This window comes from Perognathus longimembris, chromosome 2 (genome assembly GCF_023159225.1).
Source record: "Perognathus longimembris pacificus isolate PPM17 chromosome 2, ASM2315922v1, whole genome shotgun sequence".
Classification (NCBI taxonomy): Eukaryota; Metazoa; Chordata; class Mammalia; order Rodentia; family Heteromyidae; genus Perognathus; species Perognathus longimembris.
This window is the reverse complement of record NC_063162.1, coordinates 113,135,583-113,160,567: the sequence shown is the minus strand read 5'-3', so window position 1 is coordinate 113,160,567 and position 24,985 is coordinate 113,135,583. Positions and strand designations below refer to the sequence as shown.

The 24,985-nt window shown below is 36.6% G+C and overlaps 1 protein-coding gene across 1 annotated transcript in view; it reads left to right on the top strand.

Annotated features, from left to right (window-relative positions):
- Positions 1 to 24,985, top strand: part of LOC125346970 (ATP-dependent translocase ABCB1-like) — a 323,723-nt gene that overhangs the window by 58,577 nt on the left and 240,161 nt on the right. The window contains exons 2-4 of the mRNA XM_048339947.1: positions 18,819 to 18,957; positions 19,506 to 19,570; positions 23,663 to 23,705. Coding sequence (XP_048195904.1) covers positions 19,512 to 19,570; positions 23,663 to 23,705 — 102 coding nt within the window. The 5' untranslated portion in view covers positions 18,819 to 18,957; positions 19,506 to 19,511. The remainder of the gene's footprint in view (positions 1 to 18,818; positions 18,958 to 19,505; positions 19,571 to 23,662; positions 23,706 to 24,985) is intronic.

Sequence of the window (24,985 nt, the reverse complement as noted above, 5' to 3'; positions counted from 1 at the left end):
AAGTTTTTCCATTTCCTTAGTTCTTCTTTAAATTCCCTTTTGAGGGTTTTAAAGTTTTCATCATAGAGGTTCTTTCACTTCTTTGGTTAAGGTTATTACTAAGTATTTTGTTTATTTTTTCAAAAGGAGTTGTTCTTCTGATTTCAGCATTGCTGTTTCCATTGTTTGCATAAGGAAAACCATTTATTTTTGAGGATGTATTTTATATCCTGCTACTTTGCCAAAGTTTTGGATCCACTCAGGTAACTTGGGAGTAGTCTTTAGATTTCTTTAAATACAGGATCATGTCATCTGCAAAGAGAGAGAGAGAGGGAGTTTTCCTTCATCTTTCCCTATTTGGATCCCCTTTATATTTGCATCTTGCCTTATTGCTCTGGCTAGGATTCTAGTACTATGTTGAAGAGGAGTGGAGAAAGTAGACATCCTTGTCTTGCTCCGGATTTTACAGGAAATGTCTTCATCGTTTCACCATTAAGTATAATGCTAGTTGTAGGTTTGTCATACACAGCCTTTATTTTATTCAGGAAAGCTCCCTGGATTCCTTGTTTCTCCAAAGCTTGCATCATAAATGGATATTGGATTTTGTCAATGCTTTTTCTGCGTCTATAGATATAATCATAATGAGGTGGATGGAAAGAAAAGAAATAATCATTTGATTCTTGTCCTTGCTTCTATTGATGTGGTGAATTACATTAATTGACTTTTGCATACTAAACCACCTTTGCATCCCTGGAATGAATCTAGTTTGGTCACAGTGTATAATTTTTTTGATGACTTGTTGAAGTCGATTGATCAGAATTTTGCTGAGAAGTTTTGCATTGATGTTCATCAAAGAAATGGGTCTATAGTTCTTTTTCATTGATGAGTCCCTTTCTGGTTTTGGGATGAGGGTTATACTGTCTTCATAGAATGTATTTGGTAGCAAACTTTTGCTTTCAATTTCATTGAAAAGTTTGAGGAGTGTTGGTATGAGTTCTGCTTGAAGACCTTATAGAATTCTGCTGTGAATCCAGCTGGACTTGGGCTTTTCTCAGAGGGGAGATCTCTTATTGCCACTTCTATTTTATTACTTCATATGGGTCTGTTTAGTAGGTTTCAATCTTCTTGGTTAAGTTCGGGCATATCAATATTTGCTAGAAATTTGTCTATTTCTTCCACATTCTCAAATTTGTTAGCATATAGGTTTGCAAAGTATTTCTTTATAATATTCTGAATCTTGGTTGTTTCTGTCATGATGTTTCCAGTCTCATCTCTGATTTTGTTTGAGTGTGCTCTTTGTTTTTTGGTAAGATTTGCTACGGTTCTGTCGAGTTTGTTAGTTTTTTTGAAGAACCAACTCTTTTTTTGGACTCTAATTCATTTAATTCTTTTTTAATTTTAACTATTTGCTTCCATCTATTGGCTTGGGATTTGGCTTCTTGCTCTTTTTCAAGGAGCTTCAGGTGCATCATTAAATTCTTGGCTTGAGATAGAAAGCGAAATAACTAATATTTTGAACACTACTAATATCAGTGCAATTACAGGATCTGGGGTTGGGTTTTGTCTTAAAATGGAGGCATTTTGCCTGTTGCAGGCATAGTGGCTCCACCAAGCGGCAGCCTTTGTGCATGAGCTGGGAGGCAATTAGATCTTCTCTACATGCCTGGCAGCAGCAGAATCCTCTGCAGCAGCCTGTCAGGGAAACTCAGCATGCAGCTTGGCTGAGAACTTCAGTGCAATCATGTCTTAGTTTCCAGGGCTCTGGTGCTGCAGGTCTTCTTAGGTTTTTGAGTGATCCTCTGGTTGAAGCTTGCTTGGTGGGGTTCCAGGTGTCCCCCTCCCCACCCCGCCACTCTCCCATAGACTACCTGGGGGGGAGCGCAGACCTTGGAGTTGCCAGTAGCTTTGCTGTTGCTTCAGCAGGACTGCAAGGGTCCACTTCTGTTTTGTTGTTTTCTGTCTTCTTTTTTTTTTTTTTTTGATAAGTTAGTTCTTCTGAAGTAAGGTAAATTTTTATCTGCTTAAAGATTGAATGATGTGGGTCTCTTGAGGTAAAGTGTGTCCTGTAACCTTAAATCTCGGTGTTTGTTAGAGCCACCTAGGGAGCTTACTGGTGGCAGTGTTTCCATCTTGCTCCTCTACTCCTGAAGTCATTCTTAAAAAGTCATTGTGAAAGACAAGAAAGACTAATGCTATAGTAGAATATTGCATAGAAGAGTATTGGCATTTTATTGCTGTTAGGTTGTTACTTTCCATGGCTTGAACATATTTTAAATTCCATTGAATTTAATCCCATTGAATTTAATTCCAACTGAGAGCACAGTAAATAATGTAATAGAGAGGAAAGAATCATCAGAAGTGATGATAACATGTTATGAGTTCAAAACCAACCTTTTTTGAGATCCTTTCTAAAAAAATGTAAATAAAAAGATTGCACATATTTGACAGTTGTATTAGTCAAGTAATGTAGAATCTAGAGAATTGAGAGCATCTGAGCTCAGGCTTTCTTATAGTTTGTAAGATATTTTCCAAATGATGAATTGCATCACTATGCCTGGCAAGACAGTCACCTGATCACCTTAGATCACTTGTCCTTCCTTCACTCCTCCCCGCCTTTCCCTGTCCCCCCCCCCCCCCTTTACTTATTTTTCAGGTAGTCTCACATTTTTGCTTGGGACTAGTCTCAAACCTCAACCCTTCTACCTACACATATATAGCTAGGATCATAGCATGTACTTCCATGTGGGCTTGATTGATATGGGAGCCTGCTAACTTGTTGCCTGAGCTGACCTCCAATTATGGTCCTCTAAAATATTGCCTTTTTAGTAACTGGGATACACAAAATTTGAATGGCTACAATTAATTATTTTAGCATTGTAGGTATGGCACAAGTGGTAAAGCACCAGTCATAAGTAAGTCAAGTGAGAACACAAAGCCCATAGGTCAAGTTCTAGTATTAGCACACTAAAAAGAAAAAAAACTCATATTTCTCCCTAGAGCTATTTTATTCATTAAATGTTTACATTCTTACTTTTTTATTTATATTTCAACTAATTTTTATTAGTACTGAGCTTATACACTTCATAGGCTTATTGGTCACGAAATTTTTTGGGGGGTTCTGCCCGTTTGTCTACATTATAAGTTCCTTTTCACTTTAGAGGGTTATTATCATATTGGTGTTTTATGTGTATAGTAAATACTTCTACACTTGATCTTAGCCAAAATGCCGAGAAGCAATAATACTTCTCTTAATTTGTCTTAAGTGAGTGTAAATTTACTGCATTCTGGGAATTGTAAGTATACACCACCTTGCTAGGCTTTGAGGCCCATTTGACAAAGACTACACATTAGACAGAAATGGGATATGTACCAATGTCCAGAAAGGATTTTTGCCATGATATCCAGAAAATATTGCCTTAATTATAAAACCTTATAAACTTAAAATAATTTCAAAGAGAATTCTCCTTGAGAGAAAGAAAATTAAAATGCATTTTGGTACCAATTTATTATATCCACAAACTTTTTGCATTCAGACATAAGCATATGAAAATGGCATTAATAACTCTCCCTTGAAATGTCAGGATCAATGTATTCATTCATACTGAAGGCCAGTAGTTTATGCTGGTGTTCAAAACTTGTTCAGCTATATTCTTCAATTTAAAAGTCTGGTTGAAAATATTTACCCAAGTAAACAAGTGAACTTAGATTAAAAATAATTGAATGCTGTGAACATAATTCAGACCTTTACCAAGGTTATGCTTAATGCATTATGATTCACGTACTTGCCTTAATAATGATGCCAACATCCACTCTCATACGTTTCGCAAGACTTTGGAAGACTACAAGTAGTCTTGTTAGTGTTTATTTCTTTTTGTCTTAAAGCACAAAGTTAGTGTTGTAACAACAGTCATTTATTTTCTGAAAATTCAGAAAGATGTCTGTTATATCTCACCTGGATTTGCTGCCCAGGACCTGATAAAACTTGGGAAAAGTTATCTGCTGAACTGCATTCTCACTAGAACTTCTGGGTAAGAAAATACTTTCAAGTTCATTCAACAAGTCTTGTTTTGTTTAACTTTGGGGTGATATTTTGAGATGAGGTATCACAATGTTACCCAGGCAGGTCTCCAACTCCCAGGTTCAAGTGATACTCTTGCCTTGGTCCCCTGGCAAGCTAGGATTTCAGGAATCACGTCTGACTGTGAGGAATATTTTGGTGTTATTGTTGCTGTTGATCCTGGGGCTTGAATTCAGGGCCCAGGCACTGTCTCTGAGCTTTTTTATGCTCAAGGCTAGTGCTCTATCTCTTTGAGCCACAGCATCACTTCTGGTAGTTAATTAGAAAGATAAACATCTCAAGGACTTTCCTGCCTGGACTGCACTCCCGCCCCTATCTCAATTTGAGTGAAATTTAGAAAACAGTTACAGGCTTTTAACCATTTAAAAATAGCCCCCCAAACAGTGTATCCAAATAAAATTATTTTGCTGTTTTTTGATGCCCAGCTTGCAAAGTCAGGCAGCATTCTAATTCCTAGCATGAACTAAACAGAATACATAAGCCATTTAGCTCATGTCACACTTCCATAAGCTCATACTCTCTCCCCTGTTCATTCTTTCCTCATGCCTCAACAGTAACCTAAGCAAATTAGCTCCTTATTGTTTACATGAGGGAATCAGTTAGTATGATCTACTGAATTCTTTTTTTTTTTGCAAGTCTGGACTTGAACTCAGGGCCTGAGCACTGTCTCTGGCTTCCTTTTGCTCAAGGCTTGCACTCTACCACTTGAGCTACAGTGCCACTTTTGGCTTTTCCTATATATGAGTGCTGAGGAATTGAGCCCAGGGCTTCATGTATACCAGGCAAGCACTCTACCACTAGGCCATATTCCCAGCCCATGTCCTACTGAATTCTTTACAAATATATTCTGCCGTCTCATAGTTCTGCCCTTCAAAATAATGTGATCTTGGGGAAATTACATAATCTCTATGTATTTCATTCTGTGATCTCTAAGACTGAGGCAATAATGACAGTATCTGTTTTATAAGATTTGGGAAATTAACCGAGAAACAAATGAATATTTTAAAACAGGGTCTGGTATTTGGCAAGTGCTCTGAAGTACTGCTACATCATGAATTTTTCCCCTAGAAAAGGCCCAGAGCATCAAGTGTGCTTGTCAGTGTTCTGAAATGTTATTACTACCTTGTTTTGCCTAGGCATTGTGAATTTTATTTTAAACTTGTTTTTGTTGTTGTTGGCAGTACTAGAGTTTGAACTCTGGTCCTCCAGCTTGCTATAAAGGTGCTTTTCCTATGGAGCCCTACCTGTATTTCTATTTTTGAGATAAGGTCTCAATTCCTACCTGAGAGTGATGGATCTACCTTTATTAGACTGCCCCATAGTTAGGATAACAGGCACAGATCCAGCTTTTCATTGAAAAGGTGAGTCTTGAGGACATTTTTGTGTAGGGACTGGCCTTGAACTGAAATACCAACAATCTAGCCTTTCAAATAGCTAGGATTATAGACATGAGCCTCTGGAGCACAACTTCTTTTTTTTAACATGAGAAGTCATACCAGTTCCAAATTGGATAGAGGACCAATTTTTCTTATCAGCTATTACCTCTTTATAGTCTTATAAAATGCTTTATAACTTTTGAAATTTATCCAATAGTGTGTTTTTTAATTATCATTGTTCCTTTTTCCACACTGCAAAAGTCTTTCCGATTCTGACAATAAATCAGTAATTGCCAGAATATGCTCACACGTAAGTAGTATTATAAGCCTGGTGCCAGTGTCTCAGGCCTGTAATCCTAGCTACTCAGGGGGACTGAGATCCAGTGGGTTGAGATTCAAAGTTAGCCTGCGCAGAAAAACCTGCAAGACTACACTCCAACCAACCAGCAAAGAGCTGGTCTGGAGATGCAGCTCTAATTACAGAGCCCAAAGCACTAAGTTCAACTCTTACCATTCCAAGCAATAACAATACTTACAGAAGATATCGATAATAAACATCTGCATGACATGAAATCACAGATGCTTATCATTCTACTCTATTACTATGATATCCAATTTGATGTTAAAATTCTAGTTTTTGTTGTGTTACTTTATATTAAGCAGTAGCCATAGTGTTTACTTACAACTTATACTCTTTATTTTCTAGTTCATTTACTATGAACACACTTAGTAAAAAAAAAAAAAACAAACATAAATTCAAAGTAGCTATCTCTCAGGTTTTTGTAGTATCACCACCAATCAGAAAGAATTTATGAATCTTTGCTTTCTGTAGTTTGTATTAAAAATTCGGTTTTTCTGAGAAGTTGAATTAAAGATAATTGTAAAACACTTAAAAATAAGTTTTTAATGTTGTAAAATTAAATTAAATGTGACTTTTCAGTCTTCCAAACCTTGGAGATGCTCATATGACCTTGGCTCTCCTCTACCCTCCTTTCATCACTTTTTTTTTTTTTTTTTGGCCAGTCCTGGGCCTTGGACTCAGGGCCTGAGCACCATCCCTGGCTCTGCCACCTGAGCCACAGCGCCCCTTTTGGCCATTTTCCATATATGTGGTGCTGGGGAATCGAACTGAGAGCTTCATGTGCAGGAGGCAAGCACTCTTGCCACTAGGCCATATTCCCAGCCCCCTTTCATCACTTTTAATTAATAGGTTGCTTTAACAACCTTAGTACAAATTATATTTCACAAACTATATTATACTGTATGTCACGCCAATTTAGTGATCAATGATAAGATTACATTACTTCTCTGCTCTGAACTGTCCATAATTCTCTTTACTATCCAGAGTAGAAGTAAGTCCTCACAATGACCTTCCTCCATTTCATACAGCATCTAGTTGTTTATTTCTGACCTGATATCACCTTCCATTGCTGTTTCTTCTCAGTCATTCTGCTCCAGGAACACTGGTTTCCTACTGTTTCTTGGACATGGCATACATAGATGTGTCTGCCTCAGGGCCTTTGCACTATTCGACCCTAGGTATCAGCCAGGCTTATTCACTTATCTCTATTAGGACACCTACACATGTATCCTCTTTAAACTGAATATAGCTTTCCTTTACTCTGAGCGCACCTTCCCTTTCTTCCTTCTCCTTCTCCTGTTTTGCTACTAGGAATTGAACTGAGAGACTTGAACTTGCACTACAATTTGATATGCCATTTTACAATCCCATTCTTTTTTTTTTAGTTTGTTTTTCAGATAACATCTCACTATTTGCTGCTCAGGCTAGCCTTGAACCAAAATCCCACGTCTTTACCTATGGGGTAGCTTGAATTATGTGTATTCACTACCATACCAAGCAGAATTCCTTCAGTACTTTTCTCTGTAGCACTTACCAACAACTCAGTATTATATTTTTCAATTATCTATTTTTCACTTTTAATCACTAAGAACTAAGATACTGTATAAGGGAAAATATTATATGCTTTATTTGCTATTGTAGAATATTTGGCATGTAATTGGTAATTCTATTGTTTATTGAACAAATGAAGTGAATCCCAGCTTTTTCCTCTCATTTTATGTCTTTTTTCACTTTTCCATTGTTTATTAAACACATATTCTAAGAATTATACTAGGGTTACAAAAGTGAATAAAACCACTTCTTCCCTTGAAGTGTGAGAATAGTGAAGTGAGAATAATGGAAAACAAACATTAACACTTAGAACACTGTGACAAGTATTCTTATGATGTAACCACATCTGTGGAATGTTGGAACATCAAAAGCGCATAATTAATTTTACCTGGCAGCACCACAGGAGGGAAAGAAAGCACTTGGTGAGTAGGTGTTCACTGAGCAGATTTTGGAAAGAGTACCATTTCAAGCAGTGAATGTAGCATTAATAATGTTTCAGTCATGAAATGGAACACTTTGGAGCTGAAGTTGGATGGGTAATAATGGAACAGTGAGTAGCAAGAGAGAAGACTGAAACAGGCAACAGGAGCCATTGTGGTATAGCATGAAAAGGACTGAAGCCACTAAAGTAGGAGGCTGATGCTCTTTGATAATTACAGAGTCAACAGGAAAGATATCCCTATGTTTACATTCCAAAAACAAATGATAATACATGGTACTATGTGATACATTTAAAAGAAGGTATATGCCCTCATTCTCAGACTAATAGTACTTATACTCCTCTCCCATACACTTTACTCACAACAACTATGGTAATATCTTTCTAGATTCCATTCATGACATGGCCCAAGGCTCTGGTGAGTGTCATTCAGGATCTATTTATGAAGTCTGATCATCAAATTATTCAAATACACTCTAGCTCATTAATTGTGGCAACCCAATTTTACATTTTAATTTTTGTAGACAAAGGTCTCATTATGTAGCAAAGACTAGCCTGGAATTCACTCTGTGGCCCAGGCTTGCCTTGTACTCTCAGTCTTTATGTGCCAGTTTCTTAAAAGCTGAAGACTTGATAGTGGTTATAGTGATTTTGCCAAGGTTATTGTCATTGCTGCAAAAAGTGAATTCAAATTTGATATATAGAGTAAAGGATAAGAGAATGACAAAGATGAGCTCTCCCTGTAAGTTTTTAAAGACAAGTTAATAATACTGCTAAGTATATTTACACTTGTAACAAAGGGAAAGACAGTTTGGGATAGGATCAAGAATTATGTATGGTCAGTGGTGAATGTAAGATATTTCAAGTCACTTTTATGTTTTATTCTCTTAGACAACAACAAGATGATGAGAATGGAAAGTATGCCTATAGAATAGGCACAGTTTGCCCTTGCCATGTCATGAAATGTTAGTAAAGGTGAGTTGGCAGACCCCAGTGATAACATTCGGTAGTAATACAGAGTGACCAAGTAAAATAAAAGGATCAAAGCTTAAAACGAGATAGCACAGTACTAATTTTAAAATAAGGCTAGTTCCTATAAACTCCACAGTGTGATCTGACAGTTTAAACACAAAAGCAACAAGTTCAAGGAACAATACACCAAAATATTTGGAAGGATTATAGAATAGTCATAAAAACTGACAATTAAGAGTGAAGATTTATATATGTCTCAAGAAGAAAAGTGTAATTGTTTGTACATGATTATGGCTAGCTACGTATTAGTATTATTTCAAATATATCACCAACAATATTTATCATTAATTAGAATTAAAATGCCACATATAAGGAGCCAGTTTCTTTCACTTTTTTCCCCTCAAGTATTGCACATTAAAATAAACTTCATGCCTCAGTTAGCTAGCCCTGGAGCCCTCCATACTTGGCCTGAGAACACTAGTAAGACAAGTAGACAGACTTGTAAGAATCTCTATCTTGTCTACTAGATCTAAAGAACGATTGTATCTGGCTCATTAAGGGCAAAAGTGAAGTCATGGAAAAGAAACTTGCTGTGAAGTGAGACAAGCTAGAGAACAGGATTGCCCTTGTATCTTTAACATATAACCCATGATAGCCACTCTGAAATCCTTATCATTGGAATCCTCCTCTCTATATGAGAGGCAAGCTCCATGTCAGAAATGTTTGCTGTTGCTTTGCCCTTTCTGAACTGATTTGACCTTGTTCCTGAGAGAGAGTGAAAAAAAAGTTCATTTGAGATTAGGTAAGTTTAAAGTCTATGAATCATAAAGCAGTTTAAAAAAAACTAAAACAGGAAATGACATTTTCCTGTTTATGAGTTCTGCCAAGTCTAAAACCCATTTAGGTAATGTTATATGTATGCTAGGAATTCCCCAGAGCTAATGACTTGAGGCTAAAAGATTGGGCTATAAAGTACAATAATAAATAGATACATAATAGATTTGCTCCCACCCAATGTTTATTGAATAGCAAAGGAATTTCCTCTCAGGAATAATCTTCATAACAAATGTACTCACTTCACAAGAAAATAAAAGGCTAGGTACTTATGTTTAGGTGAGAGAGGATCTGTGTAGCTCAAGCTGTCCTTGAATTCTCCTGCCTCCAACTCACAAGTACTAGGGTTACAATTGTATGCCACAACTTAGGGTTGATATTTCATGAGTACAGTGCTTTGAATCTCTGTTTCTCTTATCATCAGCATCTAGCAAAGTACCTGCCACAGAGTGATCAATAATAATTTTAAGTACTGAAAAGGATAAATAATGGAAGACTTCCTCCAGCTAAATATCCATCTTCCCACACTTGAGCTTAATTCTTCAGAGATATAATGATTAAGTCCTTAATTGATCTTTCTTATCTTCCTCAAGTAGAAGTCAATGGTGATTAGTCAGGAAAAGCACCTCCAATTCTTTTGATATTCTCAATAACTTTGAAGTTTATATGTAAGTTTCAGTTAGAAAAAGATATACACATGTCACATAGGCAATAAGGGTCAAATAAAAAAAATCTAGCTATCTCAGTCTACTATGCATTTTCCTAATACTTAAAAATCATCTCTATTTCTTTGTTTTTCCCCTTCTTGCTCATTCTTAGAAACATTACATAGAAAGTTTCAGACCTCAAGAGATTTTTGAGGAAATACAGAATACTGTAAGATGTCAATGTCACTTGTTTTATCTAAATAATTTTGACCTTCACTAAATGTGACTAATTTGCTCTTTAACATTAACAAATTCCATGAGAGATAACAATAACCCTGATCCAGGACCTTCTTCCTATCGCCATAATTAATAATTCCACTTTTCCAGTATAAAAATAATATTTTTTGGTGTGTGTACTGGTCCTGGAACTTGAACTCAGGGCCTAGGCAGTGTCCCTGAACAGTTTTGCTCAAGGGTAGTAGTCTACCACTTGAGTTACAATAATTCTCCCAGTTTTTTGGTGGTTAACTGGAGATAAGGTTCTCATGGACTTTCCTGCATGGGCTGTCTTCAACCTGTGATCCTAGGTCTCAGCTTTCTGAGTAGCCTGGATTACAGATTGATCCACTGGCACTTGGCAAAAAAACGTACTTTTAATACAGAGAACCTTGACGTATGAAAACTTATCTAACTCCCATCAGGAAAAGATAACTATAACATTTTAATGTGCTTCTAGAGTTGCAGCAACTAATTTGATATTCACTACTCATTATTTACTGTCATAAAATAAAACTTCAGTGGACACACTTGTGTCTGAAATTTTAAATATTTACTTTTGATTATTTCTTTAAGATACATACCCTAAAATTAATTTGATGAGTGAAACATATTTGAATTGTATGTGGCCACATTGTTGATTTATTTTAAATTCAAGTCCAACTTATTTTTCTTTACTCTTGGGAACACTTAATATTCTGAATTTCAAAACATCTTTGCTTTCTGTTTTTTTTTATTTAGCATAAACTTTCAGTATGTTTCTTTTTATACAACAGTGTAAATTATATATTTCCCCCTTTGTCCAATTCTGTTTGGGCTTGTAAGTTTTTCTTATCCTTTTATACAAGCCCTTGTATATTAAAAATACAAACACATCTCGATATTTTACTGAATGGTTATTTGATTTCCTTTTGCCTTTAAATTTTAGCTTATTCAAGGTAGTTTTGTCTTCATTTTTGTAGCCTTATTGAAAAAAGTCACTTGTATTTGTTTTCTGAATGTCCTCCAGTAGCCCTTTTCAGTCATTATGTTGTTTGTCCCGTTTTTTGGGGGTGGGTTTTGGGGTTTTTTTGTTTGTTTCTTTGTTTTGTTTTTTGCCAGTCCTGGGCCTTGCACTCGGGGCCTGAGCACTATCCCTGGCTTCTTTTTGCTCAAGGCTGGCACTCTACCACTTGAGCCACAGCGCCACTTCCGGCCATTTTCTATATACATGGTGCTGGGGAATCCAACCCAGGGCTTCATGTATAGGAGGCAAGCACTCTTGCCACTAGTCCATATTCCCAGCCCCATGGGGGTGGGTTTTATATATATATATATATATATATATATATATATATATATATTTGTCTTTATTCTTTTCAGAACTGGGGATTAAACCTAGAACATTGCACTTTCTATGCAAGCACTTGCCACTGAGCTATATCCCACCCCTCCTTTCAAATTTTTAATTTTTGTTCACGTCCTCATATTCCACTGCCCAAATTTATTAGGACATCTGAGAAATACTATACTTTTTGTTTTTACAGAACACTCTCTAAATATTATCTTAGTTACATCTTAGTAACATCCTAAGCTAATATTTCAAGTTTAACAGTGCAGACAGGGGTAAGATAAAGGACCATTTCTTACTTAGAGGGATGATTCTATAAAAAAAGGAATCTGAAAAATGGTACTAGATGATCTTGGAGGAGTTGGTTAGTAGAAACAGAACATAACTCAGGTAGTAGCCTCCTAGTCCAAATTCTGTAAGCTATTTCCCAAGCCATACTCTTAACATTTGCTGAATATGAGCATAATTTGCAAAGAACATAAAAGCAGTATGGTTAATGAAGGGTAGGATTTAAGTGGTTGACATGACATTTGGCTAGAGTGTATCAATAAATCACTTATTTTTCAGTTAAATTATTGTTGCCTGACCATCACTTTACCTAAGTAGTGATTGCTGTAACACTGAACTAAATGGTAACAAACAACTTCTTCTGAAATTAACAAATTCACTTGAAGAATTGTATTTTTTCAACAAAGGGATTTTAAAAGCAGTGTGATAAATCTAAAGTGAATTTGAATACACTTACTCAATGTTTCAGTCAACCAGACAGTCATATGTCCTTTACACATAAAAATAAGTTACATACAAATGGGTGGAGATTTTATTATTGTGCATCCTTTATTACTGTTAGCACAAGTGGCCTGTCTTGCTCTTTGCACTATGATTCTTTCTCTGGCTCAGGCAGTGAAGTTCACCAAGGTCAATTTTCATTCCTCTCAAATTATATTTTTTCAGAATGTACTCAAATTTGACTCAAAATAATTAAATGAATATGTTAAGAAAAATACAGGAAATAAAATATTATCAAGATCAGGAAAAGAAACACAAGATATATATACCAAAATGGTCATGAGAAGAGCCATCTGAAGAATTTAAACTCTTAGGAAAAGCAAGCAAGTCAATTGGCTTGGTTTTACATCTCTGTGACAAAGCGCGCGCACGCGAGAGAGAGAGAGAGAGAGAGAGAGAGAGAGAGAGAGAGAGAGAGAGGAGAGAGAGAGAGAGGAAAGGACAAGAACAAAATATATTGCCCAAGGACATGTCCCCAAGAATCCATTCTCTTTGACTAAGTCCTACCTGCTGTGTTTAATCCACTTTTCAAAAGCCCAACCAATATGACTCCCTCAAAGGGAGTCATTAGCTTAGTGATTAGATTAGATCCAATAATTTCCCCAAAACTCTATTACTTAACACTGCTGCACTGAGGACTAAGCCTTCCACACATGAGTTTTGGGGTGGGGACATTGCAAATCTAAACAATGACCCAAACTTAGACACACGAAAGTTCTTATTTCTATAAATATCTTCTTAATACTTATAATAAAAGGTTGAGGAAGCTAGGATCTGAGTATTTATGACAACATGCAAACAAAGCCTGTATGCTCTTTACAGAACAATTGTAAGTCAAATCTTGTTAATGGATAGCCACCAATGTAATAGACTTTTATTAGTGACAGAATTTTAAAGTTATAAAATGTTTACATTAATGAAATATTTACATTAAGAAAATATTTCTTAATTAGAAATGTATATAAATTAAAAACCAAGGACTTGGAATTGTTGCACGAGTCACAGATACATAAACAGGTAAAAAAATGAAGATCAAGAGTACAAGGCCAGCATGGACAAATAGCAAAAATATAGATGTATTCTGTGTATTGTTTGAGAGGCTATAAGATAAAGAGAAATGAGTACAGCAAAAACACTATATGTTTTCTGATTCTATACCTAATACTTTCTGGACCGAAAAAAAATTTACTGTTGACTTATATGGAAAGAAACCTTGTATTTTGCATCAAGTTCTTTGGCAGATTTTTGCTTATAGTTTTGCTAAGGGTAAAATAGAAAATGCTTCACTAGATGCAAATGTTGCTTGGACTTTGACTTAAACCTAGATGTTTGGAGAGACATACTAACAACCACACTACTACATTAAAAAAAATTCCACAACATAAAAATAAGAAACAAGGGCTGGGTGGCTTAGTGATAGAGTGCTTGCCTAGCATGCCTAAAACCCTGGGTTCGACTCCTCAGCACCACATAAACAGAAAAAGCCAGAAGTGACATTATGGCTCAAGTGGTAGAGTGCTATCCTGAGAAAAAGAAGCCAGGGACAGGAACTCAGGCCCTGAGTTCAAGTCCCAGGACTGGTTAAAAAAAACCAAAACCCAAACAAACAAAACAACAACAAAGAAACAGATTGGGTGCCAGTGGCTAAGACCTGTAATCCTAGATACTCAGGAGACTGAGATCTGAGGATCACCATTCAAAGCCAGCCCAGGCAGGAAAGTCCATGAGACTCTTATCTACAATTAACCACCAGAAAATGGGAAGTGACACTGTGGCTCAAGTGGTAGATCATTAGCCTTGAGCAGAAAAGCTCATAAACAGTGCCCAGACCCAGAGTTCAAGCCCCATGACTGACAAAAACGGAAGGAAGGAAGGAAGGAAGGAAGGAAGGAAGGAAGGAAGGAAGGAAGGAAGGAAGGAATAGAAGCATGGGCCTTTTCATAATCTCATTTTTAGCCCACTTTTTTTTCCCCGAGTTAACCTGTTTCTCCATTTTTTCCATTATTTTGTTTAACATCTATTGAGCACATGCAATGAATAAGGAAGCATGATATTTGTATGAAGACCTGGGAAGAATGAATGAATGAGCCATTCTGTACAGTTCACTTAAGTGGGAGAAGTTTTAATCCAAGTGAGAATAAGAGCCAATAGCTTGAGATGGGAGTACAATAGAATGGTAAAGGAACAGGAAAAAAAAAGACTGGTGTGACTACAACAAATGAATAAAGTAAATAGTAACAGTAGATGGGGTGAGAGGTCAGAGACACTGGGTCATTCAGGGATTACACATTAGGAAGAGGACTTTGGATTTTGCACTGAGTTAGGAAGGAGAAACTATGGGATAGTGGGTGATATGAGTTCATTTCTTTAGAGAAGATCCTGGCAGGAGAACCAGGAAAGCTAGTAGAGAGAGTAAAGGTAGAAGCAGAGAAAAACATATTGTAATGCTCATGGTGACAGATGGTCAGAGAAATGGCAACACAGATGCAAAGTGGTGCCACGTGTTGCTATTTTATTGCATATTCGTGTACTTCATGTACTTCTATTGCTGTTGAAAGTACAGCAGTCTTTCTATGTTGTATAGTAATAATCAAAATAATTGGTTGAACATTTAGGGATCAATAAATGTAGCTATGCAAGTGAGTGATAAAGAATGCCTAGTATGGATAGAAACAGATATAAAGGGAAGTTTTATTCCTTTCAAAGAGCCATTTTGTCTGTTTAGTGTGTTTGGGGTACTGAATAAGACTTTTTTTTTTTTTTTTTTTTTTTTTTTTTTGCCAGTCCTGGGCCTTGGACTCAGGGCCTGAGCACTGTCCCTGGCTTCTTTTTGCTCAAGGCTAGCACTCTGCCACTTGAGTCACAACGCCACTTCTGGCCATTTTCTGTATATGTGGTGCTGGGGAATCGAACCCAGGGCTTCATGTAAACGAGGCAAGCGCTCTTGCCACTAGGCTATATCCCCAGCTGAATAAGACTTTTTTTTTTTTTTTTTTTTTTTTGGCCAGTCCTGGGCCTTGGACTCAGGGCCTGAGCACTGTCCCTGGCTTCTTCCCGCTCAAGGCTAGCATTCTGCCACTTGAGCCACAGCGCCGCTTCTGGCCATTTTCTGTATATGTGGTGCTGAGGAATCGAACCTAGGGCCTCGTGTATCCGAGGCAGGCACTCTTGCCACTAGGCTATATCCCCAGCCCAAACTTTTTTTTTTTTTTTTTTTTTTTTTTGGCCAGTCCTGGGCCTTGGACTCAGGGCCTGAGCACTGTCCCTGGCTTCTTCCCGCTCAAGGCTAGCACTCTGCCACTTGAGCCACAGCGCCGCTTCTGGCCGTTTTCTGTATATGTGGTGCTGGGGAATCGAACCTAGGGCCTCGTGTATCCGAGGCAGGCACTCTTGCCACTAGGCTATATCCCCAGCCCCTTGAATAAGACTTTTAAATACATTTTTTTGCTTGTTTTTTGCAATATCCACATAAGGAACCATTATTATCTATTACTTACCAAAAAGAGATAAAAAAGTAAGTTGTTCAATCTTACTCTGCAAACATAGCAGAGATAGTTGTCTGAAGTTCACATTGTTTAATGGAAGCTGTAAATTATTTAAAGATTTACATGAGGAGGTGGAGGGAAACAGAGTGGGAAAACAAACCTCAGCAGTCAGCTGAGTTGTACAGTGAATTTGGCTAAAATGAATGAACATGTATGTAGTGGAGAGATGGTATAAAAAACGTTAAGTGTTTAGAGAGAAGTAACCTGCTAGAGTTCTTAAAAGCTAAATGTAAACTGTCAAAAATGATATAGTCAGTGGCAAGAAGCCATATGAGCTTTTCCAAGGTAGAATCACAAGATAAAACATTTCATGGGGCTCAAAGAGGAAGTATGGTAGGGCACTACAGTTGTGTACCATAGTGTAGTGTGGTGATGAAGAATGTAGTTATGACTGATGTTCTGCTTTCAAGTCTGAGCGAAATGCTTATTGCCCCTGTGACTTAGTTCAAATGGTGTAAAACATCCATTTTTCCCATTGTAAAATGGGAATATGATAGCAGTAAGTACATCTCACAGGGTTCTTATGAGAATTGCATGAGTTGATTCCTTTTAATGGTTGGGGAAATTTCCCTGACTATTGTTTAATAAATGACATCACCATCATTACATGTGTGTGAAGGACAGAACGAAGCAGAGACAGACTTTTATGTGGGGAAAGTTCACACATTTGGTAAAATTACTTCTAAAGAGGAAAGAGGAGTAGAAATAGCTGCTTAAATGAAGATATGTACATGGCAACTTGGAAAAGGGATGACTGAATTCCACCAGAACTAAATTCAAGTAAAAACCAAGTCCTGTTTAGCAGGGACAGTAGGCACTAATAAAAACTGGTGTCATTAAGTATGTCAATGACTGTTGTATGGAAGTAGCAAGAGGTAAGACTGTCTATTGCTTTTGATCCATTGGGTGTTATATCTATATTTTCAATAAAATTATAACTTTATAGCATCATTACAAAATCTGTCTTATCTGATCCTCACCACATGTTCCTCAAGGAGATTTTTCACTTGAAACTTAAGACAATAGGAAAAACAATCATAATACTTTTTACATCTTGTATACTTTTAAGGAAGACTTGAGATCACTCACAAAGATATAAAGAGCTAACAGGAGTGCACATTATACATGAGTGTGTTCTATATCAACATATATATACATATATATGAACATATATACATAATATAAAAGTAGAAACAGAGAGTAAAAGTATGAAGACTAAAAATGCTTGCAATAGAAATGAAGGTTTATATGTTTGTCCCAGGTAGACTGTATAGTTGGTGTTAAACCAATACCAGTGCTATATACATGCATGGGTTAGAATAGAAAAATTAATATATCATGAGAAAGACTAATGAACAATTAGTCGTCATCAATGTATCTCTGATCATATGGCCAAGAAAAACATGTAAAGATAATTTGGAATAAAAGATTCAAAATGTATGATTATTTATATGTTGTTTAGATAAAATAGAGGAAATGTCTTTATAGAATGCAGCAAAATATAAAAAAGGTGTTTTCTCTTAAGTGTGTCAGGCAAGGTGAGAGTCACCATGTGTAACTGGAAAGGCAGACTAGAGATTGCTTTATGTTCTTAAGAAATCTGAAAAGCTGTGATGTTCACTTACACTTGTTAATGCTGGAAGAATCTGAATTGTGAAGATTGCATTTCCTTTCAGTCATTTGGAAGAAACAGGATGAGAAAAATTTTGTTAGCAGTAAACATATAAAGAAAGTATAATTAAAGTAATATGCTAAACATTATGTTTAATAATCCAAATTAAAATGTAAGTATCTCAGATGCCCTGGGAAAAACATGCGTATTAACTTGACAACTAAAAGTTTAAACTACTATGAGCTTTTAATACATTTTAATAACATTTAATACATTTAATAACATTTAACTACTATAAGCTTTTAAATGTTATTTTTAAGCCAAGTGGATAAGGTATACCTGTAATCCCAGTACTCTGGAGACTAAGTCATGATTATGAGTTCGAAGACAACCTGGGCTATATAGTAAGTTCAAGGGGAGCTTCAGCTACAATATGAGACATGTATCAAAAACAAACCAAAAAGGAATTTCAAAATATAGAAAACCACATCTACCCCGAAATGCCCATCTATTTACATATTAAAATGGTCCTTTTTATTTATATAAATTTATCATTTTGAGAAAATGAACATAGATATAATCCTCAGAAACTGATATGCATACCCAAGATAGGCTCTTGCAAAAATATTTCTCACAAGCTTTTTGCAGATACTTCAACAAATGGAAATATAGATTCAGAAATATTTATAAGATAGATACAAAGCCAGTGAAAGTTTCACTTAACTGCTAAAGGGAATCAGTTGTGTATCTATGTCCACAATATTTGTGGATTTAAACAGACATATAGAGGTCCAACTCTGTGAATAAATGGGTCCTTGATGATTCAAGCAGCAAAGTGCCTTCCTCTACTTGCCCTTTGCAGAGGGACAACAGAAGAAAGGACATTCCTCTTCTATCTAACCTATTTCGCAACTTCTCCAGCAATCAGCATTCAGTCCAACAAGGACAATCCTGAACCATCAGGCTGATTGGCTGAGCAGGACTTCCCCTGACAGAGGTAGAACAAGTTTCTTTATCCCTTCGGTACAGGAAGCTGAGGCTCATTTGAGCAGCAGCTTTCCCAGCTCACAGAAGCACATCCACTGCTCTTATCTGCGGGCTGCTTCTACTGAACCCCAAGTCTCTTCCCAAATCCTCCTCTTGGCCGACTTCCCAAAGAAAATCTGAGGTAGGAGCAAACAAAAACCAGGGTTCAGGGCAGGGCAGTTCCTAAGGACGCTTTAGCCCTTGTGACTCGCTTGGGAGAAGGGGTCCTGGGGGGTGTGAAGGACCCCTTTTGGCTAGTCCTTGGGGAACAAGTGGCTTGAGGCACGGAGTCACACTACTGGATCCTGGAGCAGCCTGGAGCAGCTCTCCATGCGCAAGGACTCACCAGCTCTGAGCGCACCCACGGCGGCAGCAAAGGTCCGGGAAGTCGTCTGGAGTCCCCAGACGGAAGGGAGAAACTTCCTGCGGGAAGGGGAACCCAAGCCAGGCAGAGCTACTGTGCAGCAGACAAGGTCCTGAACTTGCCCTCCGCCTCCATATCTTTACAAGCTGATGCGCCATAGGCACAGCGCCCAGCAAAGAAAGCCTCTGCCTCCATCGCGGACACGCAGCGCCCTGCCTCCCTCACTGCCCTGGACATAGGCGCTGGCATGTGGAGGTCGCTGCCCCATGGCTGGCTCCTGCCCTGAGGGCTAGGGATTTCGCTAATGACCTGTGCTTTCTCCTCAGGTCCCCATGGATCCAGAAGAACATCGCGATGGAGAAGGGAAGAACTCGAAGCTCAACAAAAAAAGGTAGCCACTTGTTTCACTTTCCCAGCCTAAGTGGCTTGGGAACTGTGGGAGAGGTTTTCTAGCTCCAGCTCTGACATAAAAGTGGGGTGGTGGTGTTAGTTTCATCGTCAGAAATGTAAACCAGTCACTAGAAGCAGCCCCTGCCCAAACTGGCTGAGTTGGGCACAGGATCTGCATCCTCCGGTGTTGATGAAGCTCTTCTGCACTTTCCTGGCCCCAGGCAGCCTATTGTGCACATCCTTTGCTGTTTTCGTACCATGTGTATTATCAACAATATCTGATCATTCATACACCAGAGTCATTTGTTGCTAGGGCTCTACTCTGTGGTGCAGTACATGCTTCTGAGAAACAGCGAAGTAAGCATTGCTGCTTGTGAAATTGATGGATCGGAGCTCAAGACTACATGTTGGTTATCTTTTTCTGTTAAGTGGCAATGACATTGTAGAAAAAATTGGTAGTGTAACCACAGAGAGAAAAAGAGACTATTTTGTATATGTTGAGCATAATGCTTGTCATTTACAGGAAAATTTAAATGTCACTGGTAGAAAATTTTAATATAAGCTTGTGAAATAATACAAATTAGTAGATGTATAATCATTATTAGTAACCAAGTTCTTCAGTGTGTGAGAAAAAAGAAAAAATGTAGAAATCAAATAATTGTTTACAAATTATGTTAAAATTGGATTGGAAATTTCTACATCTATTCCTTTTGCTGGTAGGGGAGCCTCATCTCTGATCCTCAAGCTTTTGTTTATCTTTCTTTTTTTTTTTTTTGCCAGTCCTGGGGCTTGGACTCAGGGCCTGAGCACTGTCCCTGGCTTCTTTTTGCTCAAGGCTAGCACTCTGCCACTTGAACCACAGCGCCACTTCTGGCCGTTCTCTGTATATGTGGTGCTGGGGAATTGAACCCAGGGCCTCATGTATAGGAGGCAAGCACTCTTGCCACTAGGCCATATTCCCAGCCCTTATTTATCTTTTTAACTGAAGGCTTCTGCTCTCCAACTTGAACCAAACCTATACTTACAGGTTTTTACTGATTAATTGTAGATTAACTTGGGTTTATCTGCCTGGACTGTCTTAGAACCTGGATCATCAGAACTCAGATTTCTGAGTAAGCTAGGGTTACAAGTGTGAGTTACCTGAGCCCAGTTCTGAATTAAAAAAATAAAATAAAATAAAAGGTTCTTTTCAGCCCTCTAAATGGAAGAGTAGATACAAGCATGCTTCATCATTGATGGGTTCCAAAGACATTTCCGTAGGGAAAAGAATAAGCATCCCATAGAAAAATAGTTAATTTCTACCTGAATCAGTGGAAATGGAAGCTAGCAATGGAGTGCCTTTGGTACCCATAAATAAGGGATTTAATTGAATTGTCAAAAGACACACAAGCAGGCTTGAAGGGACAAGTTGAACATCAAAGTAAACAATTTTAATTAATTTTGAGATAATGAATACAGTGCAGTTGATGAATCCTTTAATGATATCCATAGAGAAGAGAAAATGAAACATGGTACAAAAGTTAGAGAAAACAAATATGGATTGTCAACAGACCTTATAATATTCAGAGAAAATTTGTATTTAGTAATTATTTTCAGAGTTCTTAGTAAGAGATTTTGCAGTTGGCAAGCTAAGTAAGTGATCTGGTTTAGAATTTCATGTGGTAGAATAGATTTTATAAAGTTCTTCAGCCTGTGAAGGAACTTGAGTGTACAACATCATAGAAAGTTTGTAAAATTATCTAGGAAAATAAGTCAAATAATATATCCCAATATAATAATTTCTACATGTAGTAAAATTATTAATAATAGAATCTACATTCCCATCTTTACATTAAGCCCTCTATTCTTATGAGTATTTTACATTTACTGTACATTTCCATGGGTAAAATGGATGCATGCAAGATGTAGGATGAAAATTTAAATGTCAGGGAGAGAGAGAGAGAGAGAGAGGAGACTGTTTGAAAGACAAAACCTACTAAGTGTAATGTGTGAATTTTTACTAAATCAGAGTTTAAAAAACAGCAACTATGTAAGGAATTCTGTGGAATACCTAGTTTGTCTAATAAATAATGTTAAATTGCTATGAAGTAATGATGTGATGCATAATGATCATAATTACAACTTAAATAGTGAGCAAACAATGACTACTAACTAGTAATTGAGGAGTCAAAGTAAATTACATGGTAATCATACTATTGTTTCAGTTTCTGAGTATTTGAAAGTTTTCAAATAAGGACTTTTTATATAAATGAAAAGACTACAAAGTAGAGGACGGTATTTTTTGTTTTAAATTTTAACATAATTTCTGAAATTATCTTGACTATTTTTAGGTATTGAGAATATGTACAGAGAAATGAAAAAGAAAATTATTTGATCCTAAAGATACCATCAAAGATACCTTTAAATTGGTCTTATAATATCCTACAGACATTTTTTCCAACTACAGATTAATTTTTATGTAGTTTAATTAAAATGTGCTCACCTTAAAACTTTAACATTATTTCAAAAAGAGGAATATTTGGTATTGCTCTTAGATGATGTTGGGATAATATTTGTTTTCTTCAATAAAATGATTTTTTCAAAGATTCTCAGATATATTTAATCTTTATTGTGCTTAAGTTTGAACCCAGAATCTCAAGAATACTAAGCGGGTATATTCTAAATAGTGTTCTTTAAATAGTAAATAATATCCCTAGCCCCTTAAAATTAATTAACCTAGAAGTCTGAGGAACTATATTACAACTTGGAGGCTTAGGGGACAAACATTGTAGTTTAAATTGTGACCTTATTCCAGCTGCGGAACCTAAGATAAGTTAGTTAATTTCTCTTCTTTTGTTTTCTCTTCTCCAAAAGACAGACAAAAATGTGCCTTCTTTTGGACTTCTTACAATTTTGGGGGGGAAGACTTAGTGCCAAGGATATCACTATTTCTCCAAAATAGTGGGTGGCATTGTAAAGTACTGGAAGATAAAAAGCTCAGAGCTAAAACCCAACTATTTATAGCTATTCCTCTCCTCTCTTCTTAATTTCAAGGTTACTGAATTAGTCTTTACTGAGAATAGAGTAGAAACAAACCTGAGGTTTTTTAGTAGTGCTCCTTAAACATCACTCCAAAACCAAATATTTGTTAACTCTGTTTTTCTCTTTAGAAATTTCTTCACCTCTTTTGATCTCATTAAAGTTGAAAAACAAATATCAATTCATTTTTCAAACATAAAAATCTATACCTATATAAAAGTAATGCTATTTTTTTCAAAAGTTTTTTATTCCTTCAAAAAATGAGGATGATTTGTTATTGTAGATGGTACTTACCCATGAAAAACACAGGATACTGGGTTAAATTCATTTGAGTTAGTCTCAAAATAAGGGTTGACCCTTTTATGAATAAAGACAGCTTATGAACAATTTACAGAACATTTCCTTTTGCACATGGCATTTCCAGGCTGCATTTATTTCCATCATGGTCCACCCACGACAGCAGACTTATCTATCCTTTCAGAATTAGATTTGCTCATAAGGTGATTTAATTACTTTGTTTCTTAGGCTACTTATGTGGAAGGCCTGATTGTCACTGCCATCTAATTACTAAAGGGAATGCTTTAGAATAGTATCTAACAGCACAAAGAATATCCACTGCTAGAATTACTCTGATGAAAATCAATGAACTTAATTTTGGAAAGTGTGAATGATTTCCTGAAGGATAAATGTGCAAAGCAATCTTTATTAGTTTCTGTTTTTCTAATTTCAAGAAGTATGTGTATATCTTTGTGTGTATGGGGAGAGAGAAATGGAGAGAGAGAGAGAGAGAGAGAGAGAAATTTCATTTTGGAACATTAGGAAATACTCAAGGGACAATGGTAAACATATTAATACAAAAATCCTAGCCCAGTAATAACTACATAGATTGGTAAGGTATATGAAAATTTTCACCTAAACTTTGTAAATTATATCATAGTATTAGCTTTCTTCGTCCTGAATAGTAAATGTATGTTTCTTTGTTCTAGTTTCATTAAATATGACCTCTATAATCAATTTATAATTTAAAAATTATAAACAATTTTTAATTTGTGTATATTGTTACTATGTTTTTTAGTAAGAAGAAGGAAAAAAAACCAACTGTCAGTACACTTACAATGGTGAGTTTTGAATTGATCTGCTATTCAAAATATGTGGGAAAGTTGACCTTTTCTAGAAAAGAAACATTTCATCTGTTATATAATTTTCTTTAAGAGTACGGTAACCAAGAGGCAGAATTAATTGGTTGGGTTCATCTTATTTTCAGAGGACAGCTGATTATAACTTGCAATGTAAATTAAGCCATAACTGCCATCCTCACCCAGATTTCATTATTCTCCTAGTCAGTTCTATCGCCAGCAGTCTGTTTCCTGCACAGACATTTCTAGTAGTGATGAGTTTAGCTACCTGGCTAGAAAGAACCTTCTACATTGTGTGCTGTCCTTAATGGCTCTGTAATCCTGGTAGGCTTGAGGTCAAAGTCCCAAGCACCCATAATAATAAAAGGTAGCAATGGATTATTTATTACTAAGAATGAGCATATTCCATTATTCCTTTGGGTGAAGAGTCAAAAATCAAGAATTTGAATGAATACCTTAACTCTTTAATTTCTGCCTGCATGGTGATTCTTTTGAAGCTTTCCTTTAATCCTAATCCCACTTGAAATAAGACAGGGATTTGTATGGGTGTGTGGGGTTTATTAAGAATGTGAACTTAGGGGCTGGGGATATAGCCTAGCGGCAAGAGTGCCTGCCTCGGATACAGGAGGCCCTAGGTTCGATTCCCCAGCACCACATATACAGAAAATGGCCAGAAGCGGCGCTGTGGCTCAAGTGCTAGCCTTGAGCAGGAAGAAGCCAGGGACAGTGCTCAGGCCCTGAGTCCAAGGCCCACGACTGGCAAAAAAAAAAAAAAAAAAAAAAAAAAAAGAATGTGAACTTAGATGAAATTAGGTGCACTGTTCTAGTGACTGGAACTCTGGAGAACTACTGAACAATAAAATCTTGCGGCACACATTTTACAATTCCTCATTATATATAGATGTTTTTAAAGCAGGAGAAGTGTGTAAACTGTCATTTAAAATAGTTTTTTTTTCTAAATTGAAATGAAAATTGTTATAGGTAGGAAAACTACCATGTGACTTTTGTACTGAGAATTCTGCTTATCTTTTACCACCTTTATCACCTTGTGCTACAGCTTTTCCTTTTATTCCTTCTCCACTCTCTTTTTGTCATTATTGGAGAAAATCAAAGTAATCATTCACGGAATGACTACTTAGTAATCAAAGGCTTCATGTATGTTGAGCATATGCTTAACCATTTAGCTTCACTTCTAGCCCTAGAGTTGTGTGGGTATATATATATATATATATATATATATATATATATATATATATATATAT